The sequence below is a fragment of the Oncorhynchus mykiss genome, chromosome 26 (genome assembly GCF_057628025.1).
Source record: "Oncorhynchus mykiss isolate SJ-2025 chromosome 26, ASM5762802v1, whole genome shotgun sequence".
Lineage (NCBI taxonomy): Eukaryota > Metazoa > Chordata > Actinopteri > Salmoniformes > Salmonidae > Oncorhynchus > Oncorhynchus mykiss.
The window spans coordinates 42,925,222-42,950,224 of NC_143047.1; the positions used below are offsets into that span (position 1 = coordinate 42,925,222).

Sequence of the window (25,003 nt, forward strand, 5' to 3'; positions counted from 1 at the left end):
AGTTTCTATGTCAGTCTACGTCAGTACCTTTTAGGGCGGTCTCCATCGGTGGCCCTGCATATATATATATATATATATGTGTCTGTACCTCCGTCTCTTAACTAAACAACACCGGCAGAGAGAAACACTGATCTAACACACTACTGTACACCTCTCAGCTGACAACTCTATTGGTACAAGGATGCAGCCAGAGGAATACAACCGTAGAGGTGAGCTGGGCTTCTTCTCCATATAGCTGAGGAAAGCTACAACCACCTAGCTAGATTGTAGCTAGGTATTGTAGGTAGGTATTTTATGTTGTTATTGTAGGTAGTTATTGTAGGTAGTTATTGTAGGTAGTTATTGTAGGTAGTTATTTTAGGTAGTTGTAGGTAGTTATTGTAGGTACCGGTAGGTATTTTTGGTAGGTATTGTAGGTAGTTATTGTAGGTATTTATTTTAGGTAGGTATTTTAGGTAGTTATTGTAGGTAGTTATTGTAGGCAGGTAGATGGTTGGTGTTGTAGGTAGATCAATGGTTGGTGTTGTAGGTAGGTAGATGGGGACAATGAAAGGCCACTATAAAATATACAGTTTTGTCATACTGTACAATGCAATGCCACAGATGTGTCAGGTTTTGAGGGAGCGTGGAAATGGCATGCAGACTACAGGAATGTACACCAGAGCGGTTGCCAGAGAATTGAATGTTAATTTCTCTACCATAAGCCGCCTCCAACGATGTTTTAGAGAATTTGACAGTACGTCCAATCGGCCTCGTTAAACACGCCAGCCCAGGACCTCCACATCCGGCTTCTTCACCTGTAGGATCATCTGAGACCAGCCACCCAGACAGCTGATGAAACTGTGGGTTTGTCTGAGACCAGCCACCCAGACAGCTGATGAAACTGTGGGTTTGTCTGAGACCAGCCACCCAGACAGATGATGAAACTGTGGGTTTGTCTGAGACCAGCCACCCAGACAGCTGATGAAACAGTGGGTTTGTCTGAGACCAGCCACCCAGACAGATGATGAAACAGTGGGTTTGTCTGAGACCAGCCACCCAGACAGCTGATGAAACAGTGGGTTTGTCTGAGACCAGCCACCCAGACAGCTGATGAAACAGTGGGTTTGTCTGAGACCAGCCACCTGGACAGCTGATGAAACTGTAATAAAGCTCTTTTGTGGGGAAAAAATATATTCTGATTGGCTGGGCCTGGTTTCCCAGTAGATGGACCTGGCTCCCAAATGGGTGGGCCGACGTCTCCCTGGCCCACTCATCATGTGGGTAGACCCTGTCATGTGAAATCCATAGATTAGGGCCTAATGAATTTATTTAAATGAACTGATTTCCTTTGGGGGGAAAAAAGTCCTTATATGAACTGTAACTCAACTGTAAAATCATTGACATTTTCTGCATGTTGCGTTTATATATTGTCTCAGTATAATATGCTATCTCATATTGTGTAATCTGTCTGTTGTTTTGTTATACCCTTAAGAAGACCAAAACACAGTGATGTTAATCCTCTTACATCTATTTCTATAGATCTCAAAGAGTGGTTGAACATTGTTTGCGATTGATATCCTATATAATATAATATGCTATCTCATATTGTGTAATCTGTCTGTTGTTTTGTTATACCCTGAAGAAGACCAAAACACAGTGATGTTAATCCTCTTACATCTATTTCTATAGATCTCAAAGAGTGGTTGAACATTGTTTGCGATTGATATCCTATATAATATAATATGCTATCTCATATTGTGTAATCTGTCTGTTGTTTTGTTATACCCTGAAGAAGACCAAAACACAGTGATGTTAATCCTCTTACATCTATTTCTATAGATCTCAAAGAGTGGTTGAACATTGTTTGCGATTGATATCCTATATAATATAATATGCTATCTCATATTGTGTAATCTGTCTGTTGTTTTGTTATACCCTGAAGAAGACCAAAACACAGTGATGTTAATCCTCTTACATCTATTTCTATAGATCTCAAAGAGTGGTTGAACATTGTTTGCGATTGATATCCTATATAATATAATATGCTATCTCATATTGTGTAATCTGTCTGTTGTTTTGTTATACCCTGAAGAAGACCAAAACACAGTGATGTTAATCCTCTTACATCTATTTCTATAGATCTCAAAGAGTGGTTGAACATTGTTTGCGATTGATATCCTATATAATATAATATGCTATCTCATATTGTGTAATCTGTCTGTTGTTTTGTTATACCCTGAAGAAGACCAAAACACAGTGATGTTAATCCTCTTACATCTATTTCTATAGATCTCAAAGAGTGGTTGAACATTGTTTGCGATTGATATCCTATATAATATAATATGCTATCTCATATTGTGTAATCTGTCTGTTGTTTTGTTATACCCCGAAGAAGACCAAAACACAGTGATGTTAATCCTCTTACATCTATTTCTACAGATCTCAAAGAGTGGTTGAACATTGTTTGTGATTGATATCCTATATAATATAATAGGCTAACTAATATTGTGTAATCTGACTGTTGTGTGTTGTCCGTCGCCCAGGTAAGGAGATGGTGGATTACATCACTAGGTACCTGACCACCATCAGAGAGAGGAAGGTGACCCCAGGCCCAGAGGTGAAGCCTGGCTATATGAGAGAGCTGCTGCCAGACAGCGCCCCCACTGACCCGGAGGACTGGGACTGTATCTTCAGGGACATAGAGAAGGTCATCATGCCTGGGGTACGTTATGTTCACACATGATATACTCAGCAAAAAAAGAAACGTCCCCTTTTCAGGACCCTGTCTTTCAAAGAGAATTCGTAAAAATCCAAATAACGTTGGACAGATCATTGTAAAGGGTTTAAACAATGTTTCCCATGCTTGTTTAATGAACCATAAACAATTAATGAACATGCTCCTGTCGAACGGTTGTTAAGACACTAACAGCTTACAGACCGTAGGCTATTAATGTCACAGTTATGAAAACTTAGGACACTAAAGAGGCCTTTCTACTGACTCTGAAAAACACCAAAAGAATGATGCCCAGGGTCCCTGCTCATCTGCGTGAACATGCCTTAGGCATGCTGCAAGGAGGCATGAGGACTGCAGATGTGGCCAGGGCAATAAATTGCATTGTCCATACTGTGAGACGCCTAAGACAGTGCTACAGGGAGACAGGACGGACAGCTGATTGTACAGGATCGGTACATCCGAACATCACACCTGCGGGACAGGTACAGGATGGCAACAACAACTGCCCGAGTTACACCAGGAACGCACAATCCCTCCATCAGTGCTCAGACTGTTCGCAATAGGCTGAGAGTGGCTGGACTGAGATCTTGTAGGCCTGTTGTAAGGCAGGTCCTCACCAGACATCACCGGCAACCACGTCGCCTTTGGTGGTGGAGGGTCCGTCATTTTCTGGGGCGGTGTGTCACAGAATCATCGGACTGAGCTTGTTGTCATTTCAGGAAATCTCAACGCTGTGCGTTACAGGGAAGACATCATCCTCCCTCATGTGGTACCCTTCCTGCAGGCTCATCCTGACATCACCCTCCAGCATGACAATGCCACCAGCCATACTGATCGTTCTGTGCATGATTTCCTGCAAGACAGGAATGTCAGTGTTCTGCCATGGCCAGTGAAGAGCCCAGATCTCAATCCCATTGAGCACGTCTGGGACCGGATCGGAGGGTGAGGGCTAGGGTCATTCCCCCCCAGAAATGTCCGGGATCTTGCATGTGCCTTGGTGGAAGAGTGGGGTACAGTCTCACAGCAGGAACTGACAAATCTGGTGCAGTCTATGAGGAGATGCACTGCAGTACTTAATGCAGCTGGTGGCCACACCAGATACTGACTGTTAATGTTGATTTTGACCCCCCTTTGTTCAGGGACACATTATTCAATTTCTGTTAGTCACGTGTCTGTGGAACTTGTTCAGTTTATGTCTCAGTTGTTGAATCTTGTTATGTTCATACAAATATGTACACATGTTAAGTTGAAAATAAAAATTAACAGAAGATAAACACAGTTGACAGTGAGAGGACGTATCTTGCCGAATGACTATGAGACGTTACCAGGACCATTGTGGATCAAACATCGATTGTTCACTGTAACTTGTTCACTGTAACTTGTTCACTGTAACTTGTTCACTGTAACTTGTAAGGATATTCTGTCACCCAAAGTATATTTCTGGCGGCACTAATAATGGAGTGTGTGTGTGTGTGTGTGTGCGTGCGTGCGTGCGTGCGTGCGTTGGTCAGGTGGTCCACTGGCAGAGCCCCTACATGCATGCGTACTATCCAGCCCTGACCTCCTGGCCCTCCATGTTAGGAGACATGTTGGCTGACGCCATCAACAACATCGGATTCACCTGGGTAACTGTCTTACCACGTCAAACTTCATTTACACTTTGTGTGGAACCACACAAAATTAACTCACTTAATCATCCAACTCAACTTTTGGTTTAAAGACTCGAATATCATGTTTGTTTAAAAAATATATATTTCCTGGTAACACATTAACTGTGACATCAAGTTTGTGAGTTTTTTTTTTTATCTATTAAGTTACTTTGGATACAATCATCTGCTACAGAAAACCCCTGCAGGAAATCCTATAGTGGTGTGATACTATAATTGTAATGACTATTTATGATAGAATAACATGATGTTGTTGTGTGTTGGGTCCAGGCCTCCAGCCCGGCGTGTACAGAGCTGGAGATGAATGTGATGGATTGGTTGTGTAAAGCTCTTGGTCTCCCCACATTCTTCCTCCATCACCACCCAGAAAGCACCGGGGGAGGAATACTGCAGGTAGGATAGATACACCTGGATACACCTGACCATACTCACCTTACAGTACTAACTAGACAGCACCAGGGGAGGAATACTGCAGGTAGGATAGATACACCTGACCATACCTGACCATACCTGACCATACTCACCTTACAGTACCAACTAGACAGCACCAGGGGAGGAATACTGCAGGTAGGATAGATACACCTGACCATACCTGACCATACTCACCTTACAGTACCAACTAGACAGCACCGGGGGAGGAATACTGCAGGTAGGATAGATACACCTGACCATACCTGACCATACTCACCTTACAGTACCAACTAGACAGCACCAGGGGAGGAATACTGCAGGTAGGATAGATACACCTGACCATACTCACCTTACAGTACCAACTAGACAGCACCAGGGGAGGAATACTGCAGGTAGGACAGATACACCTGACCATACCTGACCATACTCACCTTACAGTACCAACCAGACAGCACCGGGGGAGGAATACTGCAGGTAGGATAGATACACCTGGATACACCTGACCATACTCACCTTACAGTACCAACTAGACAGCACCAGGGGGGGAATACTGCAGGTAGGATAGATACACCTGACCATACCTGACCATACCTGACCATACTCAACTTACAGTACCAACCAGACAGCACCAGGGGAGGAATACTGCAGGTAGGATAGATACACCTGGATACACCTGACCATACTCAACTTACAGTACCAACCAGAGAGCACCGGGGGAGGAATACTGCAGGTAGGATAGATACACCTGACCATACTCACCTTACAGTACCAACTAGACAGCACCGGGGGAGGAATACTGCAGGTAGGATAGATACACCTGGATACACCTGACCATACTCACCTTACAGTACCAACTAGACAGCACCAGGGGAGGAATACTGCAGGTAGGATAGATACACCTGACCATACTCACCTTACAGTACCAACTAGACAGCACCGGGGGAGGAATACTGCAGGTAGGATAGATACACCTGACCATACTCACCTTACAGTACCAACTAGACAGCACCGGGGGAGGAATACTGCAGGTAGGATAGATACACCTGGATACACCTGACCATACTCACCTTACAGTACCAACCAGACAGCACCAGGGGAGGAATACTGCAGGTAGGATAGATACACCTGGATACACCTGACCATACTCACCTTACAGTACCAACTAGACAGCACCAGGGGAGGAATAGGCAGGTAGGATAGATACACCTGGATACACCTGACCATACCTGACCATACTCACCTTACAGTACCAACTAGACAGCACCGGGGGAGGAATAGGCAGGTAGGATAGATACACCTGACCATACCTGACCATACTCACCTTACAGAACCAACCAGACAGCACCAGGGGAGGAATACTGCAGGTAGGATAGATACACCTGGATACACCTGACCATACTGAAGAATACTGCAGGTAGGATAGATACACCTGACCATACTCACCTTACAGTACCAACTAGACAGCACCGGGGGAGGAATAGGCAGGTAGGATAGATACACCTGGATACACCTGACCATACTCACCTTACAGTACCAACTAGACAGCACCGGGGGAGGAATAGGCAGGTAGGATAGATACACCTGGATACACCTGACCATACTCACCTTACAGTACCAACTAGACAGCACCGGGGGAGGAATAGGCAGGTAGGATAGATACACCTGACCATACTCACCTTACAGTACCAACTAGACAGCACCGGGGGAGGAATACTGCAGGTAGGATAGATACACCTGACCATACCTGACCATACTCACCTTACAGTACCAACTAGACAGCACCGGGGGAGGAATAGGCAGGTAGGATAGATACACCTGACCATACTCACCTTACAGTACCAACTAGACAGCACCGGGGGAGAAATACTGCAGGTAGGATAGATACACCTGGATACACCTGACCATACTCACCTTACAGTACCAACCAGACAGCACCGGGGGAGGAATACTGCAGGTAGGATAGATACACCTGGATACACCTGACCATACTCACCTTACAGTACCAACTAGACAGCACCAGGGGAGGAATAGGCAGGTAGGACAGATACACCTGACCATACTCACCTTACAGTACCAACTAGACAGCACCGGGGGAGGAATACTGCAGGTAGGATAGATACACCTGACCATACCTGACCATACTCACCTTACAGTACCAACCAGACAGCACCGGGGGAGGAATACTGCAGGTAGGATAGATACACCTGGATACACCTGACCATACTCACCTTACAGTACCAACTAGACAGCACCAGGGGAGGAATAGGCAGGTAGCACAGATACACCTGACCATACTCACCTTACAGTACCAACCAGACAGCACCGGGGGAGGAATACTGCAGGTAGGATAGATACACCTGACCATACCTGACCATACTCACCTTACAGTACCAACTAGACAGCACCGGGGGAGGAATACTGCAGGTAGGATAGATACACCTGACCATACCTGACCATACTCACCTTACAGTACCAACTAGACAGCACCAGGGGAGGAATACTGCAGGTAGGATAGATACACCTGACCATACCTGACCATACTCACCTTACAGTACCAACCAGACAGCACCAGGGGAGGAATACTGCAGGTAGGATAGATACACCTGGATACACCTGACCACACTCACCTTACAGTACCAACTAGACAGCACCAGGGGAGGAATAGGCAGGTAGGATAGATACACCTGGATACACCTGACCATACTCACCTTACAGTACCAACCAGACAGCACCGGGGGAGGAATACTGCAGGTAGGATAGATACACCTGGATACACCTGACCATACTCACCTTACAGTACCAACTAGACAGCACCAGGGGAGGAATACTGCAGGTAGGATAGATACACCTGACCATACCTGACCATACTCACCTTACAGTACCAACTAGACAGCACCAGGGGAGGAATAGGCAGGTAGGACAGATACACCTGACCATACTCACCTTACAGTACCAACCAGACAGCACCGGGGGAGGAATACTGCAGGTAGGATAGATACACCTGGATACACCTGACCATACTCACCTTACAGTACCAACCAGACAGCACCGGGGGAGGAATACTGCAGGTAGGACAGATACACCTGACCATACTCACCTTACAGTACCAACCAGACAGCACCGGGGGAGGAATACTGCAGGTAGGATAGATACACCTGGATACACCTGACCATACTCACCTTACAGTACCAACTAGACAGCACCGGGGGAGGAATACTGCAGGTAGGATAGATACACCTGACCATACCTGACCATACTCACCTTACAGTACCAACTAGACAGCACCGGGGGAGGAATACTGCAGGTAGGATAGATACACCTGACCATACCTGACCATACTCACCTTACAGTACCAACCAGACAGCACCGGGGGAGGAATACTGCAGGTAGGATAGATACACCTGACCATACCTGACCATACTCACCTTACAGTACCAACCAGACAGCACCGGGGGAGGAATACTGCAGGTAGGATAGATACACCTGGATACACCTGACCATACTCACCTTACAGTACCAACCAGACAGCACCGGGGGAGGAATACTGCAGGTAGGACAGATACACCTGACCATACTCACCTTACAGTACCAACTAGACAGCACCGGGGGAGGAATACTGCAGGTAGGATAGATACACCTGACCATACCTGACCATACTCACCTTACAGTACCAACTAGACAGCACCGGGGGAGGAATACTGCAGGTAGGATAGATACACCTGACCATACCTGACCATACTCACCTTACAGTACCAACCAGACAGCACCGGGGGAGAAATACTGCAGGTAGGATAGATACACCTGGATACACCTGACCATACTCACCTTACAGTACCAACCAGACAGCACCGGGGGAGGAATACTGCAGGTAGGATAGATACACCTGGATACACCTGACCATACTCACCTTACAGTACCAACTAGACAGCACCAGGGGAGGAATAGGCAGGTAGGACAGATACACCTGACCATACTCACCTTACAGTACCAACTAGACAGCACCAGGGGAGGAATAGGCAGGTAGGATAGATACACCTGGATACACCTGACCATACTCACCTTACAGTACCAACCAGACAGCACCAGGGGAGGAATACTGCAGGTAGGATAGATACACCTGGATACACCTGACCATACTCACCTTACAGTACCAACTAGACAGCACCGGGGGAGGAATAGACAGGTAGGATAGATACACCTGACCATACCTGACCATACCTGACCATACTCACCTTACAGTACCAACCAGACAGCACCGGGGGAGGAATACTGCAGGTAGGATAGATACACCTGACCATACCTGACCATACTCACCTTACAGTACCAACCAGACAGCACCGGGGGAGGAATACTGCAGGTAGGATAGATACACCTGGATACACCTGACCATACTCACCTTACAGTACCAACCAGACAGCACCGGGGGAGGAATACTGCAGGTAGGATAGATACACCTGGATACACCTGATTATACTCACCTTACAGTACCAACTAGACAGCACCAGGGGAGGAATAGGCAGGTAGGATAGATACACCTGGATACACCTGACCATACTCACCTTACAGTACCAACTAGACAGCACCGGGGGAGGAATACTGCAGGTAGGATAGATACACCTGACCATACCTGACCATACTCACCTTACAGTACCAACCAGACAGCACCGGGGGAGGAATACTGCAGGTAGGATAGATACACCTGGATACACCTGACCATACTCACCTTACAGTACCAACTAGACAGCACCAGGGGAGGAATAGGCAGGTAGGACAGATACACCTGACCATACTCACCTTACAGTACCAACCAGACAGCACCGGGGGAGGAATACTGCAGGTAGGATAGATACACCTGACCATACCTGACCATACTCACCTTACAGTACCAACTAGACAGCACCGGGGGAGGAATACTGCAGGTAGGATAGATACACCTGACCATACCTGACCATACTCACCTTACAGTACCAACTAGACAGCACCAGGGGAGGAATAGGCAGGTAGGACAGATACACCTGGATACACCTGACCATACCTTACCATACTCACCTTACAGTACCAACCAGACAGCACCGGGGGAGGAATACTGCAGGTAGGATAGATACACCTGGATACACCTGACCATACTCACCTTACAGTACCAACTAGACAGCACCGGGGGAGGAATAGGCAGGTAGGATAGATACACCTGGATACACCTGACCATACTCACCTTACAGTACCAACTAGACAGCACCGGGGGAGGAATAGGCAGGTAGGATAGATACACCTGACCATACTCACCTTACAGTACCAACTAGACAGCACCGGGGGAGGAATACTGCAGGTAGGATAGATACACCTGACCATACCTGACCATACCTGACCACACTCACCTTACAGTACCAACCAGACAGCACCGGGGGAGAAATACTGCAGGTAGGATAGATACACCTGGATACACCTGACCATACTCACCTTACAGTACCAACCAGACAGCACCGGGGGAGGAATACTGCAGGTAGGATAGATACACCTGGATACACCTGACCATACTCACCTTACAGTACCAACTAGACAGCACCAGGGGAGGAATAGGCAGGTAGGACAGATACACCTGACCATACTCACCTTACAGTACCAACTAGACAGCACCGGGGGAGGAATACTGCAGGTAGGATAGATACACCTGACCATACCTGACCATACTCACCTTACAGTACCAACCAGACAGCACCGGGGGAGGAATACTGCAGGTAGGATAGATACACCTGGATACACCTGACCATACTCACCTTACAGTACCAACTAGACAGCACCAGGGGAGGAATAGGCAGGTAGGACAGATACACCTGACCATACTCACCTTACAGTACCAACCAGACAGCACCGGGGGAGGAATACTGCAGGTAGGATAGATACACCTGACCATACCTGACCATACTCACCTTACAGTACCAACCAGACAGCACCAGGGGAGGAATAGGCAGGTAGGATAGATACACCTGGATACACCTGACCATACTCACCTTACAGTACCAACTAGACAGCACCGGGGGAGGAATACTGCAGGTAGGATAGATACACCTGACCATACCTGACCATACTCACCTTACAGTACCAACTAGACAGCACCAGGGGAGGAATACTGCAGGTAGGATAGATATACCTGACCATACCTGACCATACTCACCTTACAGTACCATCCAGACAGCACCAGGGGAGGAATACTGCAGGTAGGATAGATACACCTGGATACACCTGACCACACCTGACCATACTCACCTTACAGTACCATCCAGACAGCACCAGGGGAGGAATACTGCAGGTAGGATAGATACACCTGGATACACCTGACCATACTCACCTTACAGTACCAACTAGACAGCACCGGGGGAGGAATACTGCAGGTAGGATAGATACACCTGACCATACCTGACCATACCTGACCATACTCACCTTACAGTACCAACCAGACAGCACCGGGGGAGGAATACTGCAGGTAGGATAGATACACCTGGATACACCTGACCATACTCACCTTACAGTACCACCCAGACAGCACCGGGGGAGGAATACTGCAGGTAGGATAGATACACCTGACCATACCTGACCATACCTGACCATACTCACCTTACAGTACCAACCAGACAGCACCGGGGGAGGAATACTGCAGGTAGGATAGATACACCTGACCATACCTGACCATACTCACCTTACAGTACCAACCAGACAGCACCGGGGGAGGAATACTGCAGGTAGGATAGATACACCTGACCATACTCACCTTACAGTACCAACTAGACAGCACCGGGGGAGGAATACTGCAGGTAGGACAGATACACCTGGATACACCTGACCATACTCACCTTACAGTACCAACTAGACAGCACCAGGGGAGGAATAGGCAGGTAGGATAGATACACCTGGATACACCTGACCATACTGAGGAATACTGCAGGTAGACATGTACCTGACTGGCTACTGGAGAGAGACATATACTCTCACAGCACCACCTAGTGGTGAATGGGAATACCATTCTCTACACTCCTCTCAGAGCAGTAAATAAGAGCTCTCAGGTGTTTCAGTTCACATAAACGTAGTGCTTTTCTCTCTCCCTCTTTGTCTCCCTCCCTCCCTCCCCCCATACCTCTCTCCTCTCAGAGCACAGTGAGTGAGAGTAGTCTGGTAGCTCTGCTAGCTGCCAGGAAGCACAGGATCCAGCAGCTGAAGAGGACAGATCCAGCAGACAGAGACCTGGACGACTCAGTGGTCAACTCCAGACTGGTTGCCTACGCATCAGACCAGGTCAAGATGGGATGGGTTAGGGACCCACACACACACGCACATATGCAACGTTTGCAAATACACACATACACACACACACACACACACACACACACACCCACACACACACACACACACACAAATAGTGAGTTCTGCATAATGAGAGATTGTCTGTCTGTCCGTGTGTCCGTCCATCTCTCCGTCTGCTCTCTGCCTCTATCAGGCTCACTCCTCAGTGGAGAAGGCAGGTCTGATCTCCCTGGTGAAGATCAGGTTCCTCCCTCCAGACGACCACTTCTCCCTGAGAGGAGACACTCTGAAACAGGCCATCCAGGAGGACAGGAGGAGAGGACTGGTACCTGTCATGGTAGGTCATGGTAGGGTATATTAGGGGGCGGTAGGTCATGGTAGGGTATATTAGGGGGTGGTAGGTCATGGTAGGGTATATTAGGGGGTGGTAGGTCATGGTAGGGTATATTAGGAGGTGGTAGGTCATGGTAGGGTATATTAGCGGACGGTAGGTCATGGTAGGGTATATTAGGGGGTGGTAGGTCATGGTAGGGTATATTAGGGGGTGGTAGGTCATGGTAGGGTATATTAGGGGATGGTAGGTCATGGTAGGGTATATTAGGGGAAGGTAGGTCATGGTAGGGTATATTAGGGGGTGGTAGGTCATGGTAGGGTATATTAGGGGGTGGTAGGTCATGGTAGGGTATATTAGGGGAAGGTAGGTCATGGTAGGGTATATTAGGGGGTGGTAGGTCATGGTAGGGTATATTAGGGGATGGTAGTTTATGGTAGGGTATATTAGGGGAAGGTAGGTCATGGTAGGGTATATTAGGGGAAGGTAGATCATGGTAGGGTATATTAGGGGGCGGTAGGTCATGGTAGGGTATATTAGGGGGCGGTAGGTCATGGTTGGGTATATTAAGGGATGTTAATCAATGTAGGGTATATTAGGGGATGGTAGGTCATAAACAGTTGTAACCAAACCAAAGATCATGTTAGTTTGTTTGTTTGTTTCAGCTGTGTGCCACTCTGGGGACCACGGGGGTGTGTGCCTTCGACGACCTGTCAGAGCTGGGACCAGTGTGTACGTCTGTACCCCCCTACCTCCTCATTATTATACACACCTGTATGACATACAACATGTACCACACATAACATGTATGACATATGACCTTTGTATGACTTTGGAGAATCTCAGCGTCCTGGGTCCGTATTCATAAAGAGTCTCAGAGTAACAGCGCTGATCATGAATGGACGGGTTGCTCTGCTCCTGTGAGCCATTCCTCCTCGCACAAGCCATGGTTCCCGCAAGGCTACTTTAGACTTACTCTGAGACGCTGTATGAATACAGATCAGGGTCGCAGGTTCAAGTTCCACTCGGACTCCCACCACCCCCCCAGATTCTCTGCAAAACGTGTTTGTATTCCTCCCCCTGCCTGGCCTAGGTGCAGAGGAAGGTCTGTGGCTGCATGTGGATGCAGCGTACGCAGGCTCAGCGTTTCTCTGCACTGAGCTGAGAGGACCTCTGGGGGGTATAGAGTACGCTGACTCCTTCGCGTTCAACCCCTCCAAATGGATGATGGTCCACTTCGACTGCACTGCCTTCTGGTGAGAGAGAAGGGAAGGAGGGAGGGAGGGAGGGAGGGAGGGAGGGAGGGAGGGAGGGAGGGAGGGAGGGAGGGAGGGAGGGAAGGAAGGAAGGAGAGGGGAAGGGGAGGGAGAGAGGGAGAGAGAATGCGGAGGGAGAGAGGAATGGGAGGGAGAGAGGAATGGGAGGGAGAGAGGGAGAGAGAGAGAGGAAGGGGATAAAGGAAGAGAGAGGGAGGGAGGAAGACCTGGTTGTCATCCCGTCCTGCAGTCTAATGACCAAAACGCCCTCTAGTGGCCTCATGGGGGGAATATTAATAATAATTAAATTAACATTATTTCAGAAAGACAGCCGGAATTCTGGTGATTCTATGTCAAACGGTTGTGTTATATTTAGTCTTCTGTGATGTATATAAAATGTAATATTGGGATACAAACTCAAAGTGTAATACATTTCAACTCTATATCTGACAGGTGTCTTCTGTTTTTAAACCCATAACCATGTGTGTGAAGTTGAATTTGTTTATTAACACTACCAAGAAACATTGTGTGACCCTGATTTAGCCCACTGCAGTAAAATGTTTTAAAAAGAGAGAGGGGGGGTAGAGAGGAGTTGTGACGACCCTCGAGGGCTTTCCAGACACGAAGTGGTGGCGGCGTTGCCCATTCATCAAATCAAATCAAATCAAATTTGTCACATACACATGGTTAGCAGATGTTATTGGTCACATACACATGGTTAGCAGATGTTATTGGTCACATACACATGGTTAGCAGATGTTATTGGTCACATACACACGGTTAGCAGATGTTATTGGTCACATACACATGGTTAGCAGATGTTATTGGTCACATACACATGGTTAGCAGATGTTATTGGTCACATACACATGGTTAGGAGATGTTAATGGTCACATACACATGGTTAGCAGATGTTATTGGTTACCAGATGTTATTGGTCACATACACATGGTTAGTAGATGTTATTGGTTACCAGATGTTATTGGTCACATACACATGGTTAGCATATGTTATTGGTCACATACACATGGTTAGCAGATGTTATTGGTCACATACACATGGTTAGCAGATGTTATTGGTCACATACACATGGTTAGCAGATGTTATTGGTCACATACACATGGTTAGCAGATGTTATTGGTCACATACACATGGTTAGCAGATGTTAATGCGAGTGTAGCAAAATGCTTGTGCTTCTAGTTCCGACAATGCAGTAATAACCAACGAGTAATCTAGCTAACAATTCCAAAACTACTACCTTATACACACAGGTGTAAAGGGATAAAGAATATGTACATAAAGATATATGAATGAGTGATGGTACAGAACGGCATAGGCAAGATGCAGTAGATGGTATAGAGTACAGTATATACATATGAGATGAGGGTATGTTAACAAAGTGGCTAGTGATACATGTATTACATAAAGATGCAGTAGATGATATAGAGTACAGTATATACATATACATATGAGATGAATAATGTAGGGTAAGTAACATTATATTAAGTAGCATTGTTTAAAGTGGCTAGTGATATACATTTACATCAATTTCCATCAATTCCCAATATTAAAGTGAGCTGGAGTTGAGTCCGTGTCAGTGTCAGTGTGTTGGCAGCAGCCACTCAATGTTAGTGGTGGCTGTTTAACAGTCTGATGGCCTTGAGATAGAAGCTGTTTTTTATTGATTGGAGCTAGGCTCGTGCACGTGAAAGCCACTCAGCCAAGGCAGAGAAAATAGGACTGCTCTATTTGGGCTAACTCTGCTCAGCCCCACGGCATCCTGTCTGCAAAGAGATGTAGTAACATGTTTTTCTACGGTGGTCCTAACAGGGTGAAGGACAAGTACAAGCTCCAACAAACCTTCAGTGTCGACCCGGTCTACCTCAGACACGAAAACTCAGACCAAGCCACCGACTTCATGGTACACACTACCCTACATTTGACTTTTTAGTCATTAAGCAGACGCGCTTATCCAGAGCGACTTGCAGTAGTGAGTGCAGACATTTTCCTACTTTCTTCGGACTGGTTCCCCTGTGGGAATCGAACCCACAACCCTGGCGTTGCAAACTGAGCCACGCTCTATACTTATCTACCAATTTGCAGAATTTATTTTTAGCATTTCCTTCACGGTACAACACTATCTACCTTTTTTTATGCTCATGTGATCATCTCATCAACATTGTTGGTCCAACTTCTGCCTTTTAACACAGATCTAGGATCAGCAGTACCCAAATCCTAACATTAACCACTGTTCGGGAAAGCATGCAAAACTTCTTGAAACTGATCTTGAAACTGATCTGGATCTTGAACCTGATCTTGAACCTGATCTGGATCTTGAAACTGATCTGGATCTTGAAACTGATCTTGAAACTGATCTGGATCTTGAAACTGATCTGGATCTTGAACCTGATCTGGAACCTGATCTGGATCTTAATCTTACTATATATGTTAATGTTGATTTGAATGTTTTAACCTTGATCCTGATCCACTGTGTCTGTCAGCATTGGCAGATCCCCCTGAGTCGACGGTTCCGCTCTCTGAAGCTGTGGTTTGTGATGCGCTGCTTCGGTCTGAAGAACCTCCAGGGACACATCAGACACGTATGTAACCTGTCTGTCTGTCTGTCTGTCTATCTGTCTGTCTGTCTGTCTGACTGTCTGTCTGTCTGTGTGTGTGTGTGTTTCTGTCTGTCTATCTGTGTGTCTGTCTGTCTGTCTGTCTGTCTGTCTGTGTGTCTGACTGTCTGTCTGTCTGTGTGTCTGTCTGTCTGTCTGTCTGTGTGTTTGTCTGTCTGTCTGTCTGTTTCTTTCTCCCTCTGTAATTTGAGATGCTACATTACAGGGACTGACCTCTACGTTTGTGTTTTCAGGGTGTAGAGATGGCTAAGCTACTGGAGTCCCTGGTTAGATGTGACCCTAACTTTGACATGCCTGCTGATAGACACCTTGGCTTGGTGGTCTTCTGTCTCAAGGTATGTGGCCTATACTTGTGTTGTGTGGTATTGTATTGTAAAGTTGTGTTGTATTGTATTGTAAAGTTGTGTTGTATTGTATTGTAAAGTTGTGTTGTATTGTATTGTAAAGTTGTGTTGTATTGTAAAGTTGTGTTGTGTTGTATTGTAAAGTTGTGTTGTATTGTATTGTAAAGTTGTGTTGTGTTGTGTTGTATTGTAAAGTTGTGTTGTATTGTATTGTAAAGTTGTGTTGTGTTGTGTTGTATTGTAAAGTTGTGTTGTATTGTATTGTAAAGTTGTGTTGTGTTGTATTATATTGTAAAGTTGTGTTGTATTGTAAAGTTGTGTTGTATTGTATTGTAAAGTTGTGTTGTATTGTATTGTAAAGTTGTGTTGTATTGTATTGTAAAGTTGTGTTGTAATGTAAAGTTGTGTTGTATTGTGTTGTAAAGTTGTAACGTTGTGTTGTATTGTATTGTAAAGTTGTGTTGTATTGTATTGTAAAGGTGTGTTGTATTGTATTGTAAAGTTGTTTTGTAAAGTTGTGTTGTATTGTTAAGTTGTGTTGTGTTGTGTTGTATTGTATTATACAATTGTGTTGTGTTGTATTGTAAAGTTGTGTTGTATTGTATTGTAAAGTTGTGTTGTAAAGTAATGTTGTGTTGTATTGTGTTGTATTGTAAAGTTGTGTTGTAAAGTTGTGTTGTGTTGTATTGTGTTGTATTGTAAAGTTGTGTTGTGTTGTGTTGTGTTGTATTGTGTTGTATTGTATTGTAAAGTTGTGTTGTAAAGTTGTGTTGTATTGTACATTTGTGTTGTAAAGTTATGTTGTGTTGTATTGTGTTGTATTGTAAAATTGTGTTGTAAAGTTCTGTTGTGTTGTATCAAATACTGTACATCTCCCATTGAAGAACATTTGAACAGGATTCACCATCTCACACAGAACACAGTATAGAGATATAACACAGTATAGAGATAGAGATAGAACACAGTATAGAGATAGAACACAGTAGAGTGATAGAGATAGAACACAGTATAGAGATAGAGATAGAACACAGTATAGAGATAGAGAAAACACAGTATAGAGATATAACACAGTATAGAGATAGAGATAAAAACAGTATAGAGATAGAGAGAACACAGTATAGAGATAGAACACAGTATAGAGATAGAACACAGTATAGAGAAACACAGTATAGAGATAGAGAAAACACAGTATAGAGATATAACACAGTATAGAGATATAACACAGTATAGAGATAGAGATAAAAACAGTATAGAGATAGAGATAGAACACAGTATAGAGATAAAACACAGTATAGAGATAGAGATAGAACACAGTATAGAGATAGAACACAGTATAGAGATAGAGATAGAACACATTGTAGAGATATAATACAGTATAGAGATAGAGATAGAACACAGTATAGAGATAGAGATAAAACACAGTATAGAGATAGAACACAGTATAGAGATAGAACACAGTATAGAGATAGAGAAAACACAGTATAGAGATATAACACAGTATAGAGATAGAGATAAAAACAGTATAGAGATAGAGATAGAACACAGTATAGAGATAGAGAAAACACAGTATAGAGATATAACACAGTATAGAGATAGAGATAAAACACAGTATAGAGATAGAACACAGTATAGAGATAGAGATAAAACACAGTATAGAGATAGAACACAGTATAGAGATAGAACACAGTATAGAGATAGAGATAAAACACAGTATAGAGATAGGGATAGAGATAGAGACAGAGACAGAACACAGTATAGAGATAGAGATAGAACACAGTATAGAGATAGAGACAGGGATAGAGACAGAGACAGAACACAGTATAGAGATAGAGATAGGTCTCTGCAATGTCCACATAGCTAGTTCTTACATGTCATGGTCATCTGTGAACACACTGTATAGGTCAGAAGCCAGTCTGTTGCTCTGAGCTGGATAATGATTGACAAGGCTTGTTCATGGCAATTGGCAACTGCTATTACAGCGAGGAGTTCAAAGGTCAGTCATTGCAGGTTTAAGCCTATGAGGTAACAGGTATGTGTGTTATTATGATGCTCAAGGTTTATTTATTACATTTTACCTTTATTTAACTAGGCAAGTCAGTTAAGAACAAATTCTTATTTTCAATGAAAGCCTAGGAACAGTGGGTTAACTGCCTTGTTCAGGGGCAGAACAACAGATTTTTACCTTGTCAGCTCGGGGATTTGGTTACTATTCCAATGCTCTAACCACTAGGCTACCTGCCACCCCGTAAAGGGCAGAGCACTGATAGAGATAATTTCTTCACGTGGATAACCTGGGTGTGCCCAACCCACCTTTAAGGCTGGGAATCAATCTGAACACAGTCTTTGGACAATGCTCCACTTAAAGCTTATTTCTGGTTGAGTCTACATACGCAGCATTTTAATGAGGTCTCTGCTAACGTGGGACCATTGCCTTTAAAAGCAGCATTGTCTCCAACCTGATTGGATGGAATCCCGGCCTAAGTATTGATCCCAACTCCAACCTGATTTGGATTAGATCCGAGCCTAAGTATTGATCCCAACTCCAACCTGATTTGGATTAGATCCGAGCCTAAGTATTGAACCCAACTCTAGTTTGAATAAAAATGTAAATTTGATCACGTTCACATTTTCTCAGAACACAAATAAATGGGCCTATTTTAGGATATAAATACTGAGCTTACTTACATAATGTCAATTGAAATCTCGTCGCACTGCCTCTCCTCAAACTTACGTGAATGAGAAAAGGGCCAAACACAGGTTTCTCTCAACTGTCAAATATCTCTCTCTGTCTCCACCCACCCCTCTCTCCCCTTCCCTCTCTCTGTCTACCCCTCTCTCCCTCTCTCTCCCCCCCCTCCATCTCTGTCTCACCCTCCCTCTCTCTCTCTCTCAGGAAGGGAATGCTCTGACTCAGGAGTTGCTACGGCGACTGACGCGGTCCCGCACCATGTACCTTGTCCCCGCCGACATCGATGGGAAACGCATCATCCGCTTCACCGTGACGTCACAGCTGACCACCTCAGAGGACATTATCAGGGACTGGGACATCATTCGCAAAATGGCCGCCGACCTTCTGGCCGAGGAGGCCGAAAAACAGGCGGTCAGTAAAATGGAGGAGCAGCAGTCTCCAGTCAGAAAAACTGTTGAGAAGCTGTCAGAGACAAACCGTGATTTGGGGAATCACACAACAACAGCAGCAGAGGGCTTGGCTGCCTCTCTCATGACTAGGAAACCAAAGGAGATTGAAAAGGCCATCAGTGACACAGAGGACGAACCACTGAAAACACCCAAAGAGTTGGAGAACGGCCAGACACAGACCTGCCCCAAGACAGGATCCAAAGAGCTAGAGGTCGGCCCGACACAGACCAGTCCCAAGACAGGATCCAAAGAGCTTGAGGTCGGCCCGACACAGACCAGTCCCAAGACAGGATCCAAAGAGCTTGAGGTCGGCCCGAAACAGACCAGTCCCAAGACAGGATCCAAAGAGCTAGAGGCCGACCCGACACAGACCAGCCCCAAGAAGGGACCCATAGAGCTTGGGACCAGCCTGGCCCAGACCAGCCAGGACCCAGAGACAGGAGCCAGAGACGGCCCTGAGGAGATCCCCTGTACTGCTGCCTTCAGAGTTCAGAGGGTCCAACCACAGCTCCGCTTGGACAGTGATAAGACTGGATTTAGACCACAACCACCATTCTGGATGGATAAAGAAAAGTCTGGGTCTGAGAACAGGCCGAGGAGAACAGTACGCTCTCTGAGCTGCAGCAGTGAGCCCTTACCTGGCCCCATTGGGCCCCCGTTTGGTCATAACACTGACCCCCTTTCTAAGCCTCTCTCTAGCTCTGTCACGGACTCACAGCCTGGACATAAAGATTCAGACCTCATCCACCCCCTAAATGACACCCAGCTCAGACGTCTCTCTTCCAGCCCAAGCCCCTCAGGCCTCTTTCAGATCCCAGAGTGGCCTTCTCCAACCAATTCCAACCAGCTGGGAAAACGGGTCCTGAGGAAGCTCACCAAGTTCTACAGCTTGCCCAGTTTCTGCCACCTGTGGGTGCAGTGTGGGCGCTACCAGGTGTGCTGCCCTGTCAGGGGACTTCAGATCGCCCCAAAGCTCAGATCTCCCCAAAACCCTGGTCCTCCTCTGGGTGTAGGAGACTCCGCTGTTGGTCTTGTTCCTCTGTGACTCCAGTAGATACCGCTAACTTTCCTGCTCTACTGTAGCCAAGGTTAGCTCCTGGGTCGTATTCATTAGGCACAACGTAGCAAAAATGTTTTGCAATGGAAAATGAAAATGTATGTTTCTTATTGTACAAGACCATCTTGGTCCAATCCATTTTCTTCCATTTGGTGCCTGATGCATACGACCCTGTAGTCTCCCTACCAAATGTTTCCCACAAACACCTTTGTGGTTTCAGGGTGTAGAGATGGCTGAGCTCTTTCATTTATTTTAGATTTTTTTATCAGATATCATTTTATTTAAAGTGACACAGCCACACATCTCAGATAAATATACAATATGTTTTGTTTGTATTTATTAGAAAATCAATCTATATTTATTTATTTACAAATGACCCATACAGGTTTCAATTTTCACATTTTTTCTCAATAGTCATAAAATGTACATCAGATGAATAATTTAAGTTAATTTTAAAATAAGAGATTAACAGTTACAAAATCTGTTAAAAAAATAAAATCAATCACAAGTGTATCTTTCCATCAGAAATAGAGTGGTACATCTCCTGTGTCATGGGGATGTATCCCTTACTGTCCTCCAGGTAGTATAATCGATCCTGCATCATGGATGGGTTGAATCCCTCTTCGACTAGCTTCACCTTCATATGCTTGAATGTTCCAGTCACAGCCAGGGAATTCTGGGATATTTAAAATAAAATAAATTACATTAAAATGTATGTTTAATGAATATTAAGTGTTTTGAGAAAATCTTTTAAAAAAAGGTACAACCTGGGATCAGGGAATCTCTTCAACATGTCCCAGACGGTGGCTTTGAGTGCAAATAAAAGGTGTCATGACGATGATTGTAATTAGGACATTATTTCCACGGGATCACCTGTATGCGTATGAAGCGTGGTCGAGCGTAGCTGGGCAGGGAGGTCTTGACGTGCTCCAGCGTGGCTTTACTGTCAAACTCCATGTCATCTTTCAGTTTGATCGCTGCCATTCCAACCCTGCCCTCGTGTCCTGTGGGGGACGTCACAAAGCAGGATTCACCAAGAGAGACAGCTGACTTCGATACATTTTCAGAAATGACTATTGATTTTGAATTCTCCCCCTTTAATGTCCTGGTCATTCACAGCCAACATGAGAAGAACACACTGGGATAACAACAACACAATGATGTGACTGTGAGTGTTGTAGGTGTGTAGTTGTGTATTGTTATATGTAGCTATATATACTATGTCAACTGTGCGTAGTGTATATAAAACATTCTATGAATAAACCTATTCTATAAAAAATTAAATGTTTCATGAGGTAAGAGTATCTGGTAAATGAACCTAGCTACCTCTGGCTAAGAGAGTCTGGTAAATGAACCTAGCTACCTCTGGATAAGAGAGTCTGTTAAATGAACCTAGCTACCTCTGGCTAAGAGAGTCTGTTAAATGAACCTAGCTACCTCTGGATAAGAGAGTCTGGTAAATGAACCTAGCTACCTCTGGCAAAGAGAGTCTGTTAAATGAACCTAGCTACCTCTGGATAAGAGAGTCTGGTAAATGAACCTAGCTACCTCTGGATAAGAGAGTCTATTAAATGAACCTAGCTACCTCTGGCTAAGAGAGTCTGTTAAATGAACCTAGCTACCTCTGGATAAGAGAGTCTGGTAAATGAACCTAGCTACCTCTGGCTAAGAGAGTCTGTTAAATGAACCTAGCTACCTCTGGATAAGAGAGTCTGGTAAATGAACCTAGCTACCTCTGGATAAGAGAGTCTATTAAATGAACCTAGCTACCTCTGGCTAAGAGAGTCTGTTAAATGAACCTAGCTACATCTGGATAAGAGAGTCTGTTAAATGAACCTAGCTACCTCTGGATAAGAGAGTCTGGTAAATGACTAAAATCAAATGTCAAATCACCTGGAACCTTGACACCGTAGACGTTGGCTTCTTCGATACATTCCACCATGATCAGGTGCTCAGTCACCTCCGTGGTGGCCACGTTCTCTCCTTTCCACCTGGATGTTGACTCATATCAAATTAATTCAGACAGTAACCTGGCATAGAACCCAAAGAGCAAGCAGAAGCAGACTGCAAACCCTTCCAAGAAGGAAGAAACCTAGAGAAACCCAGCTCATAACTCAACCTGCAGGTGATTCACAGGACAATAACATTACATCTATAGTATTAAACCCAGCTCATAACTCAACCTGCAGGTGATTCACAGGACAGGACAGTAACATTACATCTATAGTATTAAACCCAGCTCATAACTCAACCTGCAGGTGATTCACAGGACAATAACATTACATCTATAGTATTAAACCCAGCTCATAACTCAACCTGCAGGTGATTCACAGGACAGGACAATAACATTACATCTATAGTATTAAACCCAGCTCATATCTCAACCTGCAAGTTATTCACAGAACAATAACATTACATCTATAGTATTAAACCCAGCTCATATCTCAACCTGCAGGTGATTCACAGGACAGGACAATAACATTACATCTATAGTATTAAACCCAGCTCATATCTCAACCTGCAAGTTATTCACAGGACAGGACAGTAACATTACATCTATAGTATTAAACCCAGCTCATAACTCAACCTGCAGGTGATTCACAGGACAATAACATTACATCTATAGTATTAAACCCAGCTCATAACTCAACCTGCAGGTGATTCACAGGACAGGACAATAACATTACATCTATAGTATTAAACCCAGCTCATATCTCAACCTGCAAGTTATTCACAGGACAGGACAGGACCATTACATCTATAGTATTAAACCCAGCTCATAACTCAACCTGCAAGTTATTCACAGGACAGGACAGGACCATTACATCTATAGTATTAAACCCAGCTCATAACTCAACCTGCAGGTGATTCACAGGACAGGACAATAACATTACATCTATAGTATTAAACCCAGCTCATAACTGAACCTGCAGGTGATTTACAGAACAATAACATTACATCTATAGTATTAAACCCAGCTCATAACTCAACCTGCAGGTGATTTACAGAACAGGACAATAACATTACATCTATAGTATTAAACCCAGCTCATAACTCAACCTGCAGGTGATTCACAGAACAGGACATTGTATTTATTTAACTAGGCAAGTCAGTTAAGAACTAATTCATATTTTCAATGACAGCCAGTGGGTTAACTGCCTTGTTCAGGGGCAGAACGACAGATTTTATACCTTGTCAGCTCAGGGATTCGATCTTGCAACCTTTCGGTTAAGTGTCCAACGCTCTACCTACTAGGTTCCCTGCCACCTCATAAATAACTTTAACCCAGCTCATTATTAAACCTTTAGTTGATAACTACTAAAGTAAAAACAGCTAAAACGTTTCTGACCTGAAGGTGTCTCCGATGCGGTCCATGAAGTAAACAAAGCCCTCGTGGTCGATCCTCAGCAGGTCTCCACTGTTGAAGTACAGATCTCCCTTAACAAACACATCTCTCAGCTTCTTCCTGTCTGTCTGCTGCTGGTTATTAGCATAGCCACTAAACGGAGCCTGCGCTGTAATCTTGGCAACCAGCAATCCAGTTTCTCCTGAGGACCAAAACAACAAGTAATGAGGTGTGTGTTTGTGTGTGTTTATGTGTGTGTTTATGTGTGTGTTTGTGGGTGTATGTATGCGTGTTCTCACCTTTAGGGACTTTGATACAGAAACCTCTAGAGTCTTTGACAGGTTCCTCTCTCTCTGTGTCATACTGAATCAGAACGTAGGAGAAGTTTGCCTGCGAACACACATAGAACAGACAGACAGACAGACAGACAGACAGACAGACAGACAGACAGACAGACAGACAGACAGACAGACAGACAGACAGACAGGTAACAAGAGAAAACAATCAATCAAATGTATTCATTAAGCCCTTCTAACATCAGCTGAAGTCTCAAAGTGCTGTACAGAAACACAGCCTAAAACCCCAAACAGCAAGCAATGCAAGTGTAGAAGCACAGTGGCTAGGAAAAACTCCCAAGAAAGGCCAGAACCTCGGAAGAAACCTCGAGGAACCAGGCTATAATGGGTGGCCAGTCCTCTTCTGGCTGTGCCGGGTGGAGATTATAACAGAACATGGCCAAGACGTTCAAATGTTCATAGATGACCAGCATGGTCAAATAACAATAATGTATGTACATAAACAGTGT

General features: G+C 44.8%; 2 protein-coding genes across 2 annotated transcripts in view; one reads left to right on the forward strand and one right to left on the reverse strand.

Moving 5' to 3' along the window:
• hdc (histidine decarboxylase) lies at positions 1-21,491 on the forward strand. The gene is made up of 12 exons (XM_090223176.1): positions 1-209; positions 2,526-2,704; positions 4,228-4,341; positions 4,654-4,776; positions 11,938-12,081; positions 12,284-12,427; positions 13,087-13,153; positions 13,515-13,677; positions 15,508-15,598; positions 16,179-16,277; positions 16,547-16,648; positions 19,551-21,491. The coding sequence occupies exons 1-12, from the start codon at positions 182-184 to the stop codon at positions 20,838-20,840; spliced, it is 2,544 nt and encodes an 847-aa protein (XP_090079302.1). The 5' UTR covers positions 1-181; the 3' UTR covers positions 20,841-21,491.
• LOC110514656 (long-chain fatty acid transport protein 2) overlaps positions 21,165-25,003 on the reverse strand; it is a 10,191-nt gene continuing 6,352 nt past the window's right edge. The window contains exons 6-10 of the mRNA XM_090223177.1: positions 24,498-24,588; positions 24,202-24,400; positions 22,746-22,843; positions 21,726-21,856; positions 21,165-21,528 (exon numbers count right to left, since the gene is read on the reverse strand). Of these exons, the coding sequence (XP_090079303.1) occupies positions 21,355-21,528; positions 21,726-21,856; positions 22,746-22,843; positions 24,202-24,400; positions 24,498-24,588 (693 nt within the window). The 3' untranslated portion in view covers positions 21,165-21,354. The remainder of the gene's footprint in view (positions 21,529-21,725; positions 21,857-22,745; positions 22,844-24,201; positions 24,401-24,497; positions 24,589-25,003) is intronic.

What these genes read in the sequence shown, in the direction of transcription:
- hdc (XM_090223176.1), top strand. Translation starts at nt 182, where the DNA reads ATGCAGCCAGAGGAATACAACCGTAGAG. An exon ending in ACAACATCGGATTCACCTGG is followed by an intron (nt 4,342 to 4,653) that starts GTAACTGTCTTA and finishes TGTTGGGTCCAG; the next exon opens with GCCTCCAGCCCGGCGTGTAC. An exon ending in TCCAGGGACACATCAGACAC is followed by an intron (nt 16,278 to 16,546) that starts GTATGTAACCTG and finishes TTGTGTTTTCAG; the next exon opens with GGTGTAGAGATGGCTAAGCT.